Source organism: Pelodiscus sinensis, chromosome 6 (assembly GCF_052426305.1).
Source record: "Pelodiscus sinensis isolate ZL-2025 chromosome 6, ASM5242630v1, whole genome shotgun sequence".
Lineage (NCBI taxonomy): Eukaryota > Metazoa > Chordata > Testudines > Trionychidae > Pelodiscus > Pelodiscus sinensis.
Window position 1 is genome coordinate 99,483,600 of NC_143057.1, and position 18,256 is coordinate 99,501,855.

General features: G+C 40.5%; 3 protein-coding genes across 7 annotated transcripts in view; 2 read left to right on the forward strand and 1 right to left on the reverse strand.

Moving 5' to 3' along the window:
• The first annotated feature begins 1,756 nt into the window (after nt 1-1,756).
• MOCS2 (molybdenum cofactor synthesis 2) lies at nt 1,757-5,577 on the forward strand. Of its 2 annotated transcripts, XR_012904922.2 has the most exons (5): nt 1,758-1,985; nt 2,558-2,679; nt 3,762-3,908; nt 4,002-4,099; nt 5,536-5,577. XR_012904922.2 is itself a non-coding variant. In XM_075932481.2 (4 exons), the coding sequence occupies exons 1-3, from the start codon at nt 1,974-1,976 to the stop codon at nt 3,886-3,888; spliced, it is 261 nt and encodes an 86-aa protein (XP_075788596.1). In that variant the 5' UTR covers nt 1,757-1,973; the 3' UTR covers nt 3,889-3,908; nt 4,002-4,099. The 2 variants fall into 2 exon arrangements, 1 of the variants encoding a protein (XP_075788596.1); XM_075932481.2 differs by lacking the exon at nt 5,536-5,577 and having other exon boundaries at nt 1,757-1,985.
• LOC102453389 (molybdopterin synthase catalytic subunit) lies at nt 5,542-15,110 on the forward strand. Its single transcript, XM_014581766.4, has 4 exons — nt 5,542-5,663; nt 7,733-7,886; nt 9,876-9,999; nt 10,416-15,110. The coding sequence occupies exons 1-4, from the start codon at nt 5,543-5,545 to the stop codon at nt 10,482-10,484; spliced, it is 468 nt and encodes a 155-aa protein (XP_014437252.1). The 5' UTR covers nt 5,542; the 3' UTR covers nt 10,485-15,110.
• Nucleotides 15,111-16,482: 1,372 nt separating this feature from the next.
• ITGA2 (integrin subunit alpha 2) overlaps nt 16,483-18,256 on the reverse strand; it is a 130,464-nt gene continuing 128,690 nt past the window's right edge. For all 4 annotated transcript variants that reach the window (XM_075932477.2, XM_075932478.2, XM_006139528.5 and 1 more), the window contains one exon: nt 16,483-18,089. In XM_075932477.2, the coding sequence (XP_075788592.2) occupies nt 18,000-18,089 (90 nt within the window). In that variant the 3' untranslated portion in view covers nt 16,483-17,999. The remainder of the gene's footprint in view (nt 18,090-18,256) is intronic.

Sequence of the window (18,256 nt, forward strand, 5' to 3'; positions counted from 1 at the left end):
TGCTCTCAGAGGGTCAGGTGTGGGCCAGGAGCCATCAGCCCCCAGGGTCTGTGGCTCTGGGGGTCCCCTGGCTCAGGGTCCTCTCCTTTCATAAATTTTGTTCCTCCGGTTTCCCAAGCAATGCTGGATAAATCCAGCAAGTGATATATAATGGGAAGATGTCAGTAAAATTTTTAAAGTTACAGAACAGGACTTTTGAATGCACAGGCAAGCTAGTGACAAGATACATTTTCAGAGTGCTGAATGGAGTGGTGTGTTTCCCTTTAACGTTCCCTTATTAAGTCTTTAGACATATGTGTAAACACTGCTCTTGGAGCAGTGTTTAGTGCAGTGAACAACGACTCATCAATTTATCCCCTACCAAAGTGAAAATATTCCTGTTCTGTGCAACAGCGACTTTTGTGGCTGTTTCTTAGAAAATATGTTGATAACCTTGATAGTTCATTCCTCACTGGTAGGAAATTTAATCTTTTCCCTTTCTGGGTCTTGTGTCAATCTTATTAAGTACAGAAGTAAACTTCTCGTTCATAGAATATTTGGAGATCACTGGATGGAAGCTGCTGCTATGTGGAAGTGGATTTTGCCCACAAAAGCTCATGACTCTCTCTCTCTCTCTGCTAGTCTCTAAGGTGCCACAGAACTATTCATTGTTTTTATAAGGACACAATATTTATTGTTATATTATTTTGTAACAATCTGGCTACTGTGGAGGTATACTATTGAGTTACCCAGATGACATTAGAAGTGATCAAATGTGCATAATAAATCCCATATCAACAACAGGTATCAGAAATTTTCCTCTTGTTCAAGTGATAGGGCCTTTGCATTTGGAGGAAGATTTGGATACTAGTCTGCTGCTGCAAAGATGTAGGTGAAAAGCACAATGATGACTCTATCATCCACCCTGGCCAGAAGTTTACTACATTGCAGTTTCTCAAGTTATGTTTTTTGAACATTTGTTATTGGTCTCTGAAGCATTTTTACTTTTCACATAATGGTGGAGGCTCCTCCTTACTTCAAGTTGTTTATTGTGCTTAAGTCAGCCATTAAAAACTACCCTATTGTTAACTGTTCCATATATTGTTATATTTACCCATACAAGGTATTTATCAGAAAAGATGCTATGTGACTGTAAATACAAAGCAGAAGACTCACAAGACAAAATCGGTATTAAAAAGTGATGCACATTATGGACACTTGAGACCATCTGCGTTCCAATTACTTTTGATTACTCTGCATGTTTATACATTGAAACAATGTCTGGATCCCCTGGTTGCAAATTGGTTATTGATACACTGTCAAGTGCTGGAGGTCACAGAACAAATTCAAAGCCAGGGTCCCTGCCCTTAGGACCTTACAACCTAATTAGCTTGTAATTAATGTCCGGGACAGCTTGTCTGTTACTGGTAAGAATTGTACCTGCTGGCTCTGCTTTCCGCTTTTACTACAAACACCTATTTCAAACCAGGCCGCAGGACGTGCTAGGCCTAGATCAAAGGCCACTCTCCCGTGCTAGGCCTCCAGCTCTGAGTGGCGGGACAAACAGCGCTGGGGCATGTCGCGCCAGAGATGCCGGAGCAGGAACTGGCCCGAGGCTAGGAGCGGCGCTTTGGGTTCGGTCCCTGTCTCGCGACACGGAGGAGCCTTTGGGCTCCACGTCCCCGCTCTCGCCGGGGTCACTGCCGCTCCGGCGCTGTTATTGCCAAGGCAGGGCTGAGCCGCACAAGGCGCCGCACGGCTTGGGGTGGGCGCAGCGCGGGGACTCCGCTGTGGGGCTGGCTGGAGCCTCACCCGCCCGCGCCGGGCCGCTCTCTCTTTGCAGCAGAGCGCAGGGCCCCCGCCAGACTGCGGAGCCCCAGCCCAGTGGGCGGGCCGGGAGCGGGAGGCAGGCCCCACGCAGCTGTAGCAGCTCGGGCCGAGCGCAGGCGCTGCTCCCTGTCGGGAAGCGGGCTCCGACCCGCAACGCTGCGTCCATGAGCTGCGAGGTGCGTAGCCTGCAGCCGGGCCCGGGGCGGGGGTTTACACGGGACTGGGCTGCGTGCGCAGCGGACGGAAGCGGGCCAGTGAGCCCGGCGGGGCTCGTTTCCCGGTCCCGTGAGAGCTGCTCTGTCCTGGCCCGTCTGTTCCCCGGGGCAGCCCCTGGCTCAAGCGTGGCCTGCCTGATAGAGGCCTCCCTGGCTGGGGATGATCGCGGGACACTTGCTAACGTGACCTCCCCGCTCCGAGCACGGCGCTTTTACTGTCCGCCTCCTGGCGGGCCCCAAACTGAGCCCCCACTTTAGCCTGACAGCCGGGCCTAATGAGTCAGGCAAGGGCTTTGGGAGCCTGAGATGGGCTCCCTTGGGTCTCCTTCCCAAAACGAGCTCAGGCATGAACGCGAAGAAGTGAAACGAAAGAGCAGAATCACTGACCACTTGCATATGATGTTTTTGGGAAATTGTAAGACTTATTCTGCAGCATCCTTTCTTGGATGAATTGATGCGTTTGGGACCCGTTTCCTGGGCTATAAATACCCACTGAGGAGCAGGGAGATAAATGGCGACTTGTCTTTTAACAGGTTGTTGCGCTGTACTTTGCCAGGAGCGCTGAATTGGCAGGTGTTCGCTCTGAGACTATTTCTGTACCACAACAAATAACATCTCTACAGCTGTGGGAAGAAATTGTTAAAAGGCATCCAAGGTAGTTTTAGACTAGAGCACAGTTCTAGTGCTCCTCAAGTTTGGTGTTTTTTTTTAAACTGTTAATGGAGTTACAAATGTAATATAGTTGTATTAAATATGTATGCCAGTTTTTCGGTATAGTAAAGTAGTAAAATCTGTTTTAAATTTTACTACATGCCATCTTATTTGTGAACATGTAGTTCTTGTACAAATAAGTTCAAAAGAGTGTATTTCACTGATTTTTTTTTCATTAAACTGGCTGGCATTGGTAGCAGCAGTTAAGTTTGCAACTTTGAAAGGCTGTAATTAAATGTTCAAGAAAGGTCTTTCCTTACCCAAAATCAAACCAAATTGTGTTTTGTGGTAGCAGCAGCAAGTAATCAAACTGGAATGTATTTAACCTATCCAGCCTATTACTGGATTAGTTACCAAAACCTACTGACTTTGATCATTTTGTGGCCTGTAGTTTGCAAGTTTTATTTGCCCTATGAAAAGTAAATCACATTACTTCTCAGAGAGTACCAGTTTTACTGTAGCAAACTGTCCAAAGCTTTTGGAGATATTGCATAACCTACCCAGCGTTGGTTGGAAAATAGAATTGTGTCTTGCCTTTCTGTCAGTGGTCACCACTGGCTTCTAAACAGATCACTAATACACTGGCAGTCTTACTGTACCCAGTTGCTTTTGTGTAACAGTATGTTCCTATGGCTGTGCTACATGGTATACATGGAAGGTATTATGATTATTTTTACCTTTTAAAAATAAATCTTTATCAATCTTTTCTACTGCACTCATTTGATCTTCATTTTCACTATGTATGTATGTATGTATTTTTTTGGTATTGCTTGCTTTTATCTTTAAAAATGGTATTGATTTGGTTCCATACGGGCTCTTGCACTTGAGAAGAGCAAGTCCAACGTCATACAGTTGTTGTGATATTTTTTAAAAAAAGGAAATAGTACAAATGTAAATGCATTAATTGTAATGTTGTTGACCTCAGGTGCTCTGGGCTGTGCGCCAGTGAATTGTTCACATTTAACTATGAGAATTCATGTACACACTTTACTTCAATGTATTTTTTCTACTGCCAATCTTCCTTAGACTTGCTGCCATTCAAGATCAAGTGGTCTTCGCTGTTCGCCAGGAATACGTGCTCCTCGGAGATCAGCTTCTGGTCCTGCAGTCAGGTGACGAGGTTGCCATTATCCCACCGATCAGCGGGGGCTAACTCCATGCAAATATACTTGGGTATGTGTAGCTGCTTCTTCTAAGTGGCCTGTGGGGTTAATCATGCATTGGAACGTTGCTTGAATTCTGGTTTTAATTTTACTTTTTCTTTAGGTCTGGTGATTTGTGGATAAGAACAGCCATACTGGATCAGACCAAAGGCATCTAGCCCACAATTCTGGCTTCTGATGCCCAAGTGGGAATGAAGACAGGTAATTATCAAGTAATCCATCCCCTGTCACTCATTCCCATTTTCTGGCAAACAGAGTCTAGAGGCCTCCTGCCAGGCCTAGTTAATAGCCATTGGCGGAACTATCCCGTTCTGCTGGTACTCTCTGAGAAGGTGTAATGTGCATGTCTGGCAGTACAGAACTGTTATGTTGACACTGAGGTGTAAATTGGTGTAGGAATAAATTTTAGGAGCTGCAGCGGGGATAGTTCCTGGACCCAGTGCTAGCTGGGACTCAGCTAGGCTGCCTGTCTGCCCTGCTCCTAAAATATTTTTCCCTTAGAGTTGCAGAAGGTTGAAGCTGGGACCCATCATGAGCCAGGACTGTGCCATCATGCCCGTGCTCTGCCTCTTAAAGTGATATAGTGCAGAGCTGCCGCGAGAGTTGATGCCTGGACCCGGCACAAGCTGGGACTGAGTGGTTGCAGTGCTAAGCCTTATCGATTGTGTAGTCAACAAACTATTTGTCGACTACATGATTAATGAATTACACGCTTCTTAGCATCACTACTAATCACTGGGCTAAAAGATATGAGGGGTGGTCCTTCCGCCTTTAAAATTATGCCCCCAGTGGTATTAGTCATGGTTGGAGCATACCTACGGGATTTGATCCCACAGGTGAGTTAAGAGGAGGAATGTCTGTCTTCCCTTGCTTTGTGCATCATTCTGGGACTTAGGTGTCCAGCTACCTCGAGTGAGGCAGTAATGTGCACAGGGGTAGAAAAATAGGTACCCTGGGAACTTTCAATACAAGAACGTAGGTGCTAAGGAAGGGTGGGTCCCTATGAGGTTTGGCAGCAGCAAAGCAGGTATGTTGTTAAGATTAATGATTCCTAATTGTGTGTCTTAGGCACCTGAATCCCTTTGCTAATGTAGTTGTTCAAATGTTATGTTATTTAAGATCTGCTTTGAGAGTTGTTGGCTTTCAGCAGAGGTACCAATCCTCCTGGTTAGTTAATATCACAATAACAAAGAACCTTTTTCACTCTGACTTTTTAAAATTCAGATGCTAAAGAGATGACTTAAAACAATTTTGAAATACAAAATTATAATTTTCCTCGTTTTTTGCAAAAAGAGCCTCTTTCAAGTAGTCTCAGTGCATGAAATTCTGCTCAGAAGTGTAATTCAGGATAACTCCACTGATTTATGCAGGTGCATCTGAGATCAGAATCTAGCACATTGCTATTAAATAAGCTGCTCCTCAGACTTTCCAGAGTAAGTGGTATTTCTTGTTCCTATTGAAAGTGGAGGTGTCTGTCTCTGAGGGAATTGCCACTGTATCAGTGAGATCTGCTGAAAGAATGCCTTTGTTTTGCTCAAGACACGAGGGCTATTTAAAAATAGTTTCCAAATGGTCATTGTAACTAGAAAAATAAATTATTCTGTCCTTGAACTCTGTAGTTTTCTTTTACCATCCAGCAAAGCCATGAATGAAAGTGACAATGAGCCCAAAGATTTCATCAAACTGAACAATGAAAAACTATCTACAGATGAAATCATGGAGCTGGTGGTTTCTCCATGCTGTGGGGCTGTGTCCCTGTTCATAGGTAAGTTGAATGCTCCCAGCATAAATCCCTGGATATGTATATACCTCAGCAAGTAGAGCACAGGTCACTTTGTAAGTTCATCCTCGTGCTTCTGAGACTACTTAACAAAACAGTCTCCAGAAAAGAACAATAGGGCTATGTCTACACTGCAAATGTTTGGTGGCGAAAGTGCTATGGACATGCAAAAGTTGCCAAAACTGAAAACCAGTCAAACTGATTTTTCTGCCTCCCGTTGACATTTCATGGACATATTGCTAGAACCTTGTCAACAGATAGAACAAAACAAAGTGAGTAAGCATTCCATAGTTCAGAGTCGTGGGAAGGCAGAGCTGATCTCTGCGCTTCTTGGAATTCACTCGTACCTCTGTGAGCTCTCTTGTTAAGGGATGTCAAAGAAGCATAGCGGTCTCTCCAACCCACCCCCTGCAGCAGCAGACTTCCTGCTGCTGTGTTGCTAGCAGGTCAGAACAGGAGCATTCCAATGATTTGTACTTTTTTTTTGTTTCTTGAAGGGAGCAGCTCACTTAGCTAGAACCCTGAGATATTACCCAAAGCTTTGAAAGGGGAGAGGTGCATGCCTGCAGGGCAGCAGAGATCACAAAATACTGAGCACAGCCATCAGGGCAGGCATTGCAGGATACTGGTGGAAGCCAGTTCTCTTGAAAAAACAAACAGCAGAGACCATACCGGCTCTTTGTCCACAATAAAGGGAGGGGAAAAGAAAAAAGTCTCTTATAGAGCTGGAAGTTTTTTTTATTGCCAAAACTGGGTGTTTTTCCTGACAGAAGTCACATTGCAGTGTAAACGCTCTTGCTGTTTTATCGCCAAATGGCAGGTTTTGGCAGCAAAATATGCTAGTGTAGACAAGGCCTAATATTTAGCAAATTGTATTTATTTAGAGTAAGATCGGGATCAGCCCTCAGGCAATAGGGAATGAAGTGCTAAGGAGTCTCTTTGCTGATATGATCAGTCTAAAATTGCAGCCTCTATATTTGGGGAAACAGAAGGATCACTAGTTACTCTCCACTGGAGAATTAACCAAAAGGAGGTGTGGAGTAGTCAGAATAGCACCATGAGCTGATCACCAGGGCTGTCCTGCTGCCGCATTCCAGTTAGGGCTGGGCTAAATGCCACGCTGTAGCCTATATGCAATTTACCTCTTTATAAAATAGTAGCTGAAGAGCAGAAAAGTTTAGATTTAATTTTAGCCTTGTAGTTAGTGGTATCAGGACCTACATATTGTGCTCAGAAATGAGTACAATTGTGCATCTAAATTCCAAACAGTTATTTATGGTGTATGAGCAATTGTAGTGACAACACATGCAACTTTCTAAACCTATAGGGCCAGATCTGTGCTAGTTAATATTTTTGCCATCGGTAACTCCAAGCATGTAAAATCTGTGGATTAAATTCTGTCCTTTTTAATACATTAAGAATTGCTAGTGTACAAATAAAAACATCACTTTAAGCTCATTGCACTGAGTTGACTGATTTTTTTTTTTTTTTTTCCAGAATAAGAAATTCTTACTGGCTGTGTCTACACTGGCCAGTTTTTGCACAAAAGCACCTGCTTTTGCGCAAAATCTTGCCAGCTATCTAAACTGGCCGCGAGTTCTTGCGCACGAATACTGATGATCTAATGTATGATCGTTGGTGTTCTTGCGCAAGAACTCTGACGCTCCCGCTCGGGAAAAAGCCCTCTTGCGCAAGAGACCAGTGTAGACAGGGACAGGAATTTTTTGCAGAAGAAAGCCCCGATGGTAAAAATGGCCACCGGAGCTTTCTTGCGCAAGACAGCATCTTCACTGACACGGGATGCTCTTGCGCAAAAGCACAGCTTTTGCGCAAAGACACATGCCAGTGTAGATGCTCTCTTGCGCAAATACTTTTAACGCAAGAACTATTGCGTTAAAAGTATTTGCGCAAGACAGTGCCAGTCTAGATGTACATTATTGGGGTGGAGAGCATTTTTGTTCTTTATTTGCACAGGGGAGAGAGGGTCCTGATCCAGGACTCAGGCTCCCAGGTATTGTCACAATAGAAGTAAATAACAATTCCTATATTTTTAGGTACTACAAGGAATAACTTTGCAGGGAAAAAAGTTATTCACTTAGAATATGAAGCATATGCACCAATGGCAGAAGCTGAAATAAAGAAAATCTGCAGAGATGTTAGACAAAAATGGCCTTCAGTCAGACATATAGCAGTGCAGCACAGACTTGGGTATGTATGGCCAAGCTATGTTTAACTAAATCTGAATGAAATGTCAATATGGGGCTTGCATATGGTGTAGGTAGGAACCTGTATATTCTTAGCTGTGAGACTTGCTACTAGGGATATAAAATACCATTTAATCAGTTAATCAGCTAAACGTTATGTTTAACTGGTTAACCACTTAAACTGGGGGAGTCAGAGCAGCCAGACTTAAGAGGCTCCCCTCCACGGGCAGGGGCTACTCCAACAGGGCTGGAATGCCCAACCCATGGCACAGCAGGATGCTCCGGACTGTCCAAGCCCGCCTTGGTTGAGGGCTGCATTGGCTGGACTGGAGTGCACTGCCACAGGGGGCTGCTGCAGCCTGGCTGGGCCACCAGTTAACTGATTAGCCATTTATATCCTTACTTGCCACTGAATCTACCTCTTGTTTCTAAAGTGTCCTGCAGTGCCTAGTCATTTAAAAAAAATTATTTTCGGTATCTCAGTTGCCAAAGAAACTTTCAAAACGGGAACCAAGTACAAACCAGTGTGGTGATGGCTACTTTAGTCTACTCACCGCCTGAAACAAATCTGTTATATTTTTAGTGCATCTAAAGTTGTGGATAGTGTTTTCTATCTTCTGTTCTGGGGTTCCACAGAATCCAAGCTTTTCACTACAGAGCTTAAGTCAAGTTTACCAAAAGTCATAAAAGAATATCTTTAAAATAGGAATTTGCCAGGTTTGCTGGCTGGGACCTCAAGGGTTTTTCCCATGACTTGCATATTACCTTTTTGTTGAGTTTAAAATGCAGATCATTTGGAAAATGATGACATATGATAGGTTTTTGGGTACATGCAGGTTTTAATGCTAGTGGAGCCTGCTTCAGGATCAGGGTCTTATTTGAGTGTATAGGTTGAACCTCCCTTGTTTCAGCACCCTTGGGACCTGAGTGGTCCCGAACCACACTATTTGCTGGACAAGGGCAAGTGTTGGGTTCTGCTCCCAGCTGGACCTGCACTTTGTACTGCCTGCCCTGCTGCGTCTGGCCCTCCTTCTCCCACGCTGCTTTAACCCCAGATGGGCAGTCCCACTGCCTCCAACCCTAGCTGGGGCTACACTCCCCTCCATCCTCCAGGCGCTGGCCCCGTTGACTCCAGCCACAGCTGTGCCCCTGGCTGCTTGTCCCTCTGCTTCCAGCCCGGATAGGGGCTATGCTCTTGGCCATCAGCCCTGGTGCGGGCTGTGCTCCCCAACGCCAGCCTAGCCTATGCTGCGCTTCTGAACCTGGCCAGTGGGACTTTCTGGTCCAGCAATATCCATGGTCTGATGTTGCTGAAGCAGAGCGTCCCAGATGTTAAAGGTTCAAGCTGTATCATAAATAGTTGTGTCTCCACCTCTTAGCAAAGGTAGTCTAGCACTACTGAATGATAGTAATGTGAAACTTCACTGATTTTTACAAAATATATTACAATAGATGAAAAATATTATTTGAAACAAAGAATATTTACAAATTCAGTGTGGACACAGAAGCATATTAGGAGAGGGCCAAACTACCATCAGATTGAGGTATGCAGACTGTCATGCTACGTCTACACTGTGCTGTTTTGTGCAAGAAATATGCAAATTAGGTGAGGTGGAATATAGCCACGCCTCCTTTGCAAAATTAATGAGCAGCCGCTTTTTGCACAAGAGGCTTTTGTGCCAAAAGGCACCATCTATACAACTCCATTTTGCACAAAACCCCCCTCTTGCGTAAGAGCCGTTTTTCTGCATTTTTTTCAGGAAGAATGGATCTTGCACAAGATGGTGTTTTTGCGCAAAAAGGAGCTGTGTAGACGACTCCTTTTTGCACAGAAGCCTCTTGCACAAAAACGGCCGCTAATTAATTATGCAAATGAAGCACAGCACTATGCTAATCCACACTTCATTTGCATTGGCTTTTACGCAAGAGGGATGCAATATAGACGTAGCCTAAATGTTAAGTTAACTCCTCTGTTTTATTCTTGTCACTCTAGTTTAGTTCCAGTAACAGAAGCAAGCGTGATTGTAGCCGTCTCTTCTCCACACCGAGTGGCATCTCTTGAGGCAGTGCAATACTGTATCAATACATTGAAAGCAACAGTTCCAATATGGAAAAAGGTGAATTGTAGCTTACAAATAGTGTCATCTCTGGTCTTCACATTCCTCACTGTCCATGTGGTCTAATATTTGTATATGCACTTAATATTGTTAGCTGGCCACTTCTGTGATTTCCATTGCAGAGGGATATAATGGGTTTATGATTAGCATCTAAGAAAGGATGATCAGTGCTTCAAATCATGCTCAATTTCTCTTTGGGATGGGACTGGTGCATAGCCTTAGGTGTGTGCCTCCTTGGAACTTATTGCAGAATCAGGGCTTGATGCTGTATGTCTCAGACTGTGTTCTCTTTTTCTTGTCTGCCAAACCCTATTACAAACTGTACCGTATAATTAGTAGCAGATTTTGTGTGCATTGGTAGCATTTCTATGTAGTAGGCTCCCAAAGTACTTCCCATTCTTTGTTTTTGTTTGCAGGAGATTTATGAGAGCGAATATTCTTGGAAAGAAAACAAGGAATGCTTTTGGGCTGATGTGGAAAAATAACTTTACCTCCAAAATCAGTGTTAAAACCAGTCCCGTCACTACAGTGCAAGCAGATCAGGGTTTAGTTGTACATACTACTTTTACAGTAAATCTAACTAGTAAAAGCACATGCATTATAAAAAAACCCACTTGGGTCTACGAGTGAAACCGACAGTAATTAGATTAAGTTCACAGATAATTCTCATTGTTAAATAATTCAGCTGGGCTGTTTTGAATAGTTAGCCAGTTTTTTAAAAAAACATTTCCCCAAAAATTCTTAATTGAAAGGAGTCTAGTTTTATATATTATATCCTGCCTCTGTTCTGTCACCTTGTGCATTCACTGCCAACACTGGAGATCACAGTATGACAATCAGGTTTGTGGTTTTTTGGTTTCTTTAATCTTAAAAAGAATCCCTTTGTTAGTTTTTTATGATTTCAAACTCAACATATTGTCTTTAACATATTTTTGACATTAAGTCGATTAAACATTTTTGGTACAACTAGAGAAAAAATACAAATTATACCCAGAGTTACTAATTGTTACATCCCAGTGGCTCTGTTTCATAGAATTTTTTTTTACTGTGCAGTTATATTACAGGTCCATCGCATTAAGGAAAGGTAAAGCTCTTTTATTTGGAGTACGGTCATACACAACTTATTTGCAATAAAACACACACTTAACTGAAGCTTAATAGATGTACAGAAGTGATTAGTTTTGAGGCAGCTTTTGCAGCTGTTTTTTGAAGTACTTCCTGTAGATCATAGTGGAACATTCCTGGGAAGAGGAGAAGCCATTCTTTGCATGTGTACATCTGTTATAGGTGTCTGATATGTCTTCTGTGTCATTTTGACCCTTATATCTAAGTAGCATAGAGTGAGTTCAAGGTTGAATTTATACTATTTGTAATGTGTGAGTGAAGAACTATGGATTGTTCATTGCTGACAGAACTATGAATAAAGATCATGTCTATAGAGATCAATAACTGTTGGGGTTCTTTAAGTGCAATAATTATACGCAGTTTCAGAGGGACAGTGGTGCTAAATCTGTTTCAGCAAAAAACAAGTAATCTTGTGGCACTTAAAGACTAATGCATTTATTTGGGCATAAACTTTCTTGGGCTGTAGCTTTTGCCCAAAAACATTTGTTAGTCTTTATGGTCCTGTACCTTATCTAGATCAGAGGCAACTCTCATGGAATCTATGGATTTCATTGGTGATTCTCTAACTGATCTTACAGAAAAAGACCATGAGTAATCACTCACACATCCCCATCATATAAGCAGCTAGCGAGAGGATTGCAGATAAAAAGGAATACTAACTTCCCTCCCAGCAACCAAGAGTAAGAAAGGAGAGGCAAGTAACATTACACCATCATTTTGCGTCTGTCCTTTGAGGCACAAATGTCACAATTCAAGCACTGGTCTAATACAGCAAGCCTTAATTTGTAATTTTGGGTTCTTCAGTGGGATTATAACATAGAAAATGAAAAATTCCAAGAAAGCTTATACACGTAGGCTGTGTCTACATTGGCAAGATTTTGCACAAAAGCAGGTGCTTTTGCGCAAAATCTTGCCGCCTGTCTACACTGGCCGCTAGCATTTGCACAAGAACACTGACGTTCTACTATATGAAATCAGTGCTTCTTGTGCAAATACTCTGACACGCCTGCTCAGGGATAAGTCCTCTTGTGCAAGAAAGCCTGATGGCTAAAATCTTTTGTGCAAAGGCACATGCCAGTATAGACGCTCTCTTGTGCAAATACTTTAATGCAAAAACTCTTGCGTTAAAAGTATTTGCGCAAAATCATGCCAGTGTAGACACAGCCATATAGTTAAAGTTTATGGGTGTTACAGTAAAGACGGCCATTCAAACATCGTATGAAGAACATTGAAACTTGATCAGTCGTTCTTTTGTCTCTATTTCATAATATGACAAAGGGACACCCAGCTAAAATAGTACAACAACATTAATGAGAGGAAATACTATTTTATGCAGCAAATAAACCATAAAGTATATTATGTTATGGTGATGTGCTAGAAACCTGTGCAATTCACTGCTGGAAATAGCAAGACAAATACTGCAACCAACGTAAGTAACTGCAACCAGGAGAGCTCATTAAGATCATCAGCTCTCCTGTTGCTATATGTAACTCAATCCTTGGTGGTCATTGGGGGGAAAAAAATCTTTTAAGCCAGGTTACATACACTTTTTCTGTATGGCTGTGATAGTATGTTGCTGAGATGGTTTTTCTCCAGGAAAATGCAAGGCCACAGAGAACAATTTGTAGAACACAAGCTGTTGGTTTGTAGAGTCAGGATTTGATGGCAGAACTACTTTAGAGAAAATAATTCTCACTTCTTGACTTGCAATATTTGAGAGTATAAACATGTACTTTAGATAATCATCTATAGCTTAATACTAGAGCAACTTCTTAGTGTTGCTCTGGCCCTCATATTATTCCCTTATGTTTTCTAAAGTGGTTTAAGGTTGATTTTTAACCCATCAGTTGCATGCTGGGAGATTGTTACAAAATAATGGATGGTGTGGAGATGTGGATCAGGATCTATCCAGTAGATGTCAGTAGAGAAACAACTACAGGTAGATGATAGGGGACCAAAATCTTGAGTTCTACATTCACCTGCCCTGAATTCAACATGTGTTGTGAAATACAGTATACACACTCAGTTCTAGCTGGTTAAAGGGACACAGCCAACTTTGAATTATTTTAAAGTTAAAAGTATTACCTTTCCCACATAGCTATTCTACCAGTTTTTGTGGTTTTGCTTACACATTTACCTACATTTTGAATCTGCTTCTAATTAATTATGTGAAAGTCCCACACAAACAGGACAGAAAAAAAGAGTGAAACAGCTAACACAAATAGTTGTAAAATGTATATATTAAAAAACCTGAGAAATGTACTGATGTCCATTTAAATATTTTGAGCTCAGTTTTGTAAAGATTGTCAGTCTGGTAGTCACACATACAACAGTATTACAGTATGTAATTTTCAGAAACAAGTTTTTATTTGAAAGTACCCATAAAGCAGTGTTTCCTTTTATTTTTATTATTAAACAAAAACCCCTTCCAGCACATTAGGTGCTATGGCATTCTGTATCAGAGTGCAAAATATACATCTAGTAGAGGGCAGAAATGTCAACATAGAAGATTTTAAATCTTAACTGCATTTCTCAGTGAGAACAGCATATTACTAGAGTTCATTATGTTTAAAAGGTAGTGAAATAGGGAAGTGTTTAGCTTGATAAACTTGTGGTATTTGCTGATATTTGATTTTATTTACCTTTATTTTCATTTGGTGCTCTTTCAAGTGCAAAAACTGGGTGGTAATACTGACTGAGTCACCCAGCTTAATCAATTAGGCTTCATAATTCTACATCATCTCCAGACTGGTATAAAGGTGCAACTTTATGTAAAGAGGCTTGGTTCATCTTATGTATAAGTGTTGTACTTTTACATTCATTTGATTCTTTGCTCTAGGAATGTTGTTTTATATAGCCAGAATCTGTTAAGAAGAAAGTAAAATATTTCATATGCAATTTAGGAATGACAGATAAACCTTATGAAACTAGCTAGTTCTTGAGTGATGGACTGGAGGATTTCCCATAAGGGAGTGATGTGCTGCATAAAGACAGTGACGACTAGGAGGCAGGCCAAGTTGGCATAAATGGTTGTTCCTATCTCCCAAATGTTGTTTGTGAAATGCCACTGACTGCTGTTTTCCATCATGTGTGAATCTAGTTACGGGTGAGCAGTGACTACAGGAAAACTTGAGTCTGGAGAAGCTACGTCCATACTGAATGACGTAGCTGAGCATAGGGTCTGAGGATTACTCAACAGTCAAGTTGGAGAGGGAAGACTACAGATTGGTCCAAAATGGGATGGAAAAGAAGTTGTGAAGTTGTAATTTTAGAGTGGAGAGAGCATGTGGGAACTAGCTACACTAATATAGCTACTGGTGCAACATCCTCATATACATATCTGCCTCGTTGCAAACTAGGACTTCTACCAGAGTAACAGCTTAACAGTGTTGTTACACCAGTGGTTAAAGCCAGTAAGGCTAAGACCCAGCCTCTTAGTAGTCTCAACTTCTAGTTGACAGCACCTTGCAATATTATATCCTTAGGATTCTGCTACTGTAACAAAGAACTATTTACCTGCATCTTGTATAATGGCTTCTAGTAGTACTTTCCACTCTTCAAAGCCCTGCTTTTATTACTTATTCCATATTCAGACTTGTAACAAAACAGTAATATTTATCATTTGTGCAACAGGACTCTAGGGCCTCTGCCCATAAATAGACAAGCACATAACATATGCTCTTTGCCCCACAGTTTACAGTCTAGTTCTGAGTCCTGTATGTGATTATTTGTAGTAAACCTTTATCTCACATTCCCTCTTGGCAGCGTTCAGTCTTCTATGAGATGAATTTATGAGATTTACAAAGGACTTTGCTTATATTGTCTAAACCTCAATCAATCATATTCAGACCTCTCACCAGTATCATATGGTGTAACTCTTTTTGGTTTCTTCAGAGTTACTCCTGAATTATGCTGTTAGAAGCAAGATTAGAATCAAAGCCCAGCACCTCAAAAGAACACAGAGATAAAATTAAACATCTTAACACTGTTTTAAAAACTATCCCCCCAAACTGTTCTATACAATACAAAATATACATCACATTTTCTGCATTATTTTGAAGCTATGCGCACCCAGAAGTGCAATAAAATTACTTTTCATAAAATGGAATTAACTAAGTAATAAAAAATACACATAAAAATCCAAACAAACCCATCAAACTTTTAACATGAAATGGCTAAGTGACAGGAACAAAACCCCATTTATTCTGTGCTTTCCTTGTAGTTTTGAGAGCAATACTGTTTCTATGCTAAGTAAAAAATCCTATTGCCTCTGGGACAATGGAAAACCCAGTCAAGAAAAGAGAATGTAATCACTCACTGCCTACTGAGTAAGCTGGTACCTCACCTAAAACCCTGGATGTACTATACTCATCTACATATTTAACTTCTGACTGACAATGAAAACTGGCAGCCTTCCTGGTTTCCATCATATGTACCACCAAAAGGCACATGAAATGAAAAATTTTACCATGCACTGCATTGTTAAATCCCTCCTCTGGCTTTTGAATACACTTCACTAATTATATGTGAACATTTTGCAGGAACAGTATGGCTGCAATAATTTTTTTAGGTTGTTAAAAAAAATTGAGGAAGGAGACCAATTTTCATCTTCAGTCTTAGGTTGCATGTACAAGTCGATGCAGCCAGGGTTAACTGCAAGTCAGAAATTTGTTCCTGAATGAATTGTTTAGATTTAGAACTTTTTTAAAACCTCAGTTTGGCTACAAACAACTAGTGGCAACTGTATTTAATTGTTGAGTTTGAGATCCAGATTGTCTTTCAACATATCACTTTCAAATATAATATGAAAATATAAAAAACCTTATAAAATAGACACTCAATAGACTGAAAGCAGCCAGGAATATTGGTGCCTTATCTGGCTACTAATTACTGAGAAAAACAGCTTTAGGAAAACATTTTCAAAAGTGCAAAAGTGATTTAGGAGCCTAAGTCCAATTTTCAAAAGTGACTTGGGGCCCTTAGGAGGCTATAGGTAATTTTTTATAAAGCTTCTAAGTGATATGGGAGCCTTGGTCCCATTGATTTTCACATTCATAGAAGAAAGTGGTACTTGTAAAAATCTTTGCCTAAAATCTAATTGGATATCAACAGAACAACCAAGTGCATAAGAATCTTTTGAAAATGGGATTTAGGTCCCTTTGACAATTTTACACCTTTCAAATAATTGCTTCAGTCAAAAACCACCTTATATATAATCCAGAATGTGTAAAGAAAATCCTATCACAATAGGCAATGTGCTAGTGAGGTAACTGCTTGTCATGAAAGTCAGGCAGCCAAAATTTCAGTTACCTCAGCTAACCTGCCTAGTGTGGGTTTTTTAAACATGGACATTCTTAGTTTTCAAAACCTACAATTCAAAGATTTTGTGTTAAAGCAAAAGGTATATAATTCAAGGTCACTTAAATAGAAAAATACTATGTAAATGAAAAGGCCTAACATAGGGCCACCTGAATAAAATCTCCTTTTTATCTCTTAAAACTTTTTTCAAAACCATTACAGTATTTTAAGTTGTACAAAACAAGTTACTTATTTAAAAGTTCTTCAATGATATAAGATCAAACAGCATGTGACAATAGTCATGCTGCTTAATGCACCACTGAAAGGCACTTAGACATGATGATGAGGAGTGTGGTACAAGCACCAGTATAGAACAGATCTTTCACTGTTCTTTGTCAGATAAGCTGCATGTTACTTAGCTTTTCCTGTGCCTTATATTACACCACACATTTTCTTTCACTCAAATCTTATTGTCAGCTACTGAACTAAGGCAAAATCTTGTATCTTCTTACTTATGCCTGTAGTCTGTGGGGTAACTTTTGTGAGTAAGGATTATGAATCCAAATAAAGGTTTGTAGTTCAGCATTGTTTTTTTGGAGTACAGAAAAATGCCATCTACATTTAAAAGTATAAGAAATTATTTTTATTAATAATATAGGCCTGTTTTTTCCCCCTTGTTAGATGGAAAATGGCACAAGACAAGAGTTCAGAAAAGTAAAATTTAAATCCACTGTAGTACAGTACTGAGAATTTGAAAACTGTCACAGTAGCACTTAATAACGACAGCAAGCCACAGCAGGTATTCAAATTCAGATCTTCTGTCTCTAAAAGAGACAAAACATACAAAGCATGTCTCGTTTAGAAGTATTTTCAAAATGCCATATAGTGTAAACATTAATTTTTGTCACTAGTGAAAGGAATATGGTGGTGTACTTTGGTACAGTGTTCCCATTCAGACATTCTATATTAGGGTGTAGTCTGGAATCTTCATTCCCAAATCAGGATGCATTGCCCATTTTATAACATGGGCGACCTGTAATGTTATGGATTCGTTAAGACTCAGACTTGATGGGAAATGTGAGGCAATCAAAATGTAGCTAATAAACAGTAAACTGGCCTTTTCTTTCCCCTGTCCTGAATGAATAATCATCATGCAGTGATTTCATCTAGATCATTTAATTAGTAGAAAAACTCATTCTTATCAGAACGGAGGAGCCTATTACCTTGGACTGATACTGTTCCAGAATAATCTGAAAACAGTTACTCTATTTTGCTCTTTATGGAATAGGAGTGGTATTCCTGTTGCAATGTGCATACCCCAGACCTGCCTGTTCCAAAGGCAAAAATATACCAAAAAACGCACTATGAATTATTTGTATAAAAAACTGACCAGCAGTTACTCTTAAAATACAGAAGAATCTGTAAAATATTTTCATCCTTAAAAAAGCATTTTCATTCATTAAAAACCAAGCTTAACAGTTGTTGAACTTTAAGGCACTCCAGCTGAAGATCTGATTGGACCACAGGCATTGCTTATGGCTTAGAGGGTTAAGTTGGCATTCCCACCACCATTGTCTTCAATCTTTGTCCTTTGTGAGTTCTGTAATTTCATCAATATCTTCTATATCCTTTGACATTTTTTCATATTTTCTCTTGAAGAAGCCAAGCTATAAGAAGTTTTGAAAATAGTTTGTCAGCCATGTATATTTCTTATTTTGTGCTGCCTGATAAAGGTGCTAACTAGCATTAGATCTACACTTGCCATTTAGTTAGTCATTTAAAAGTACATTTCTCAGCTAGGAGAAAAAATCCATTATAACTATTTTTATGCAAA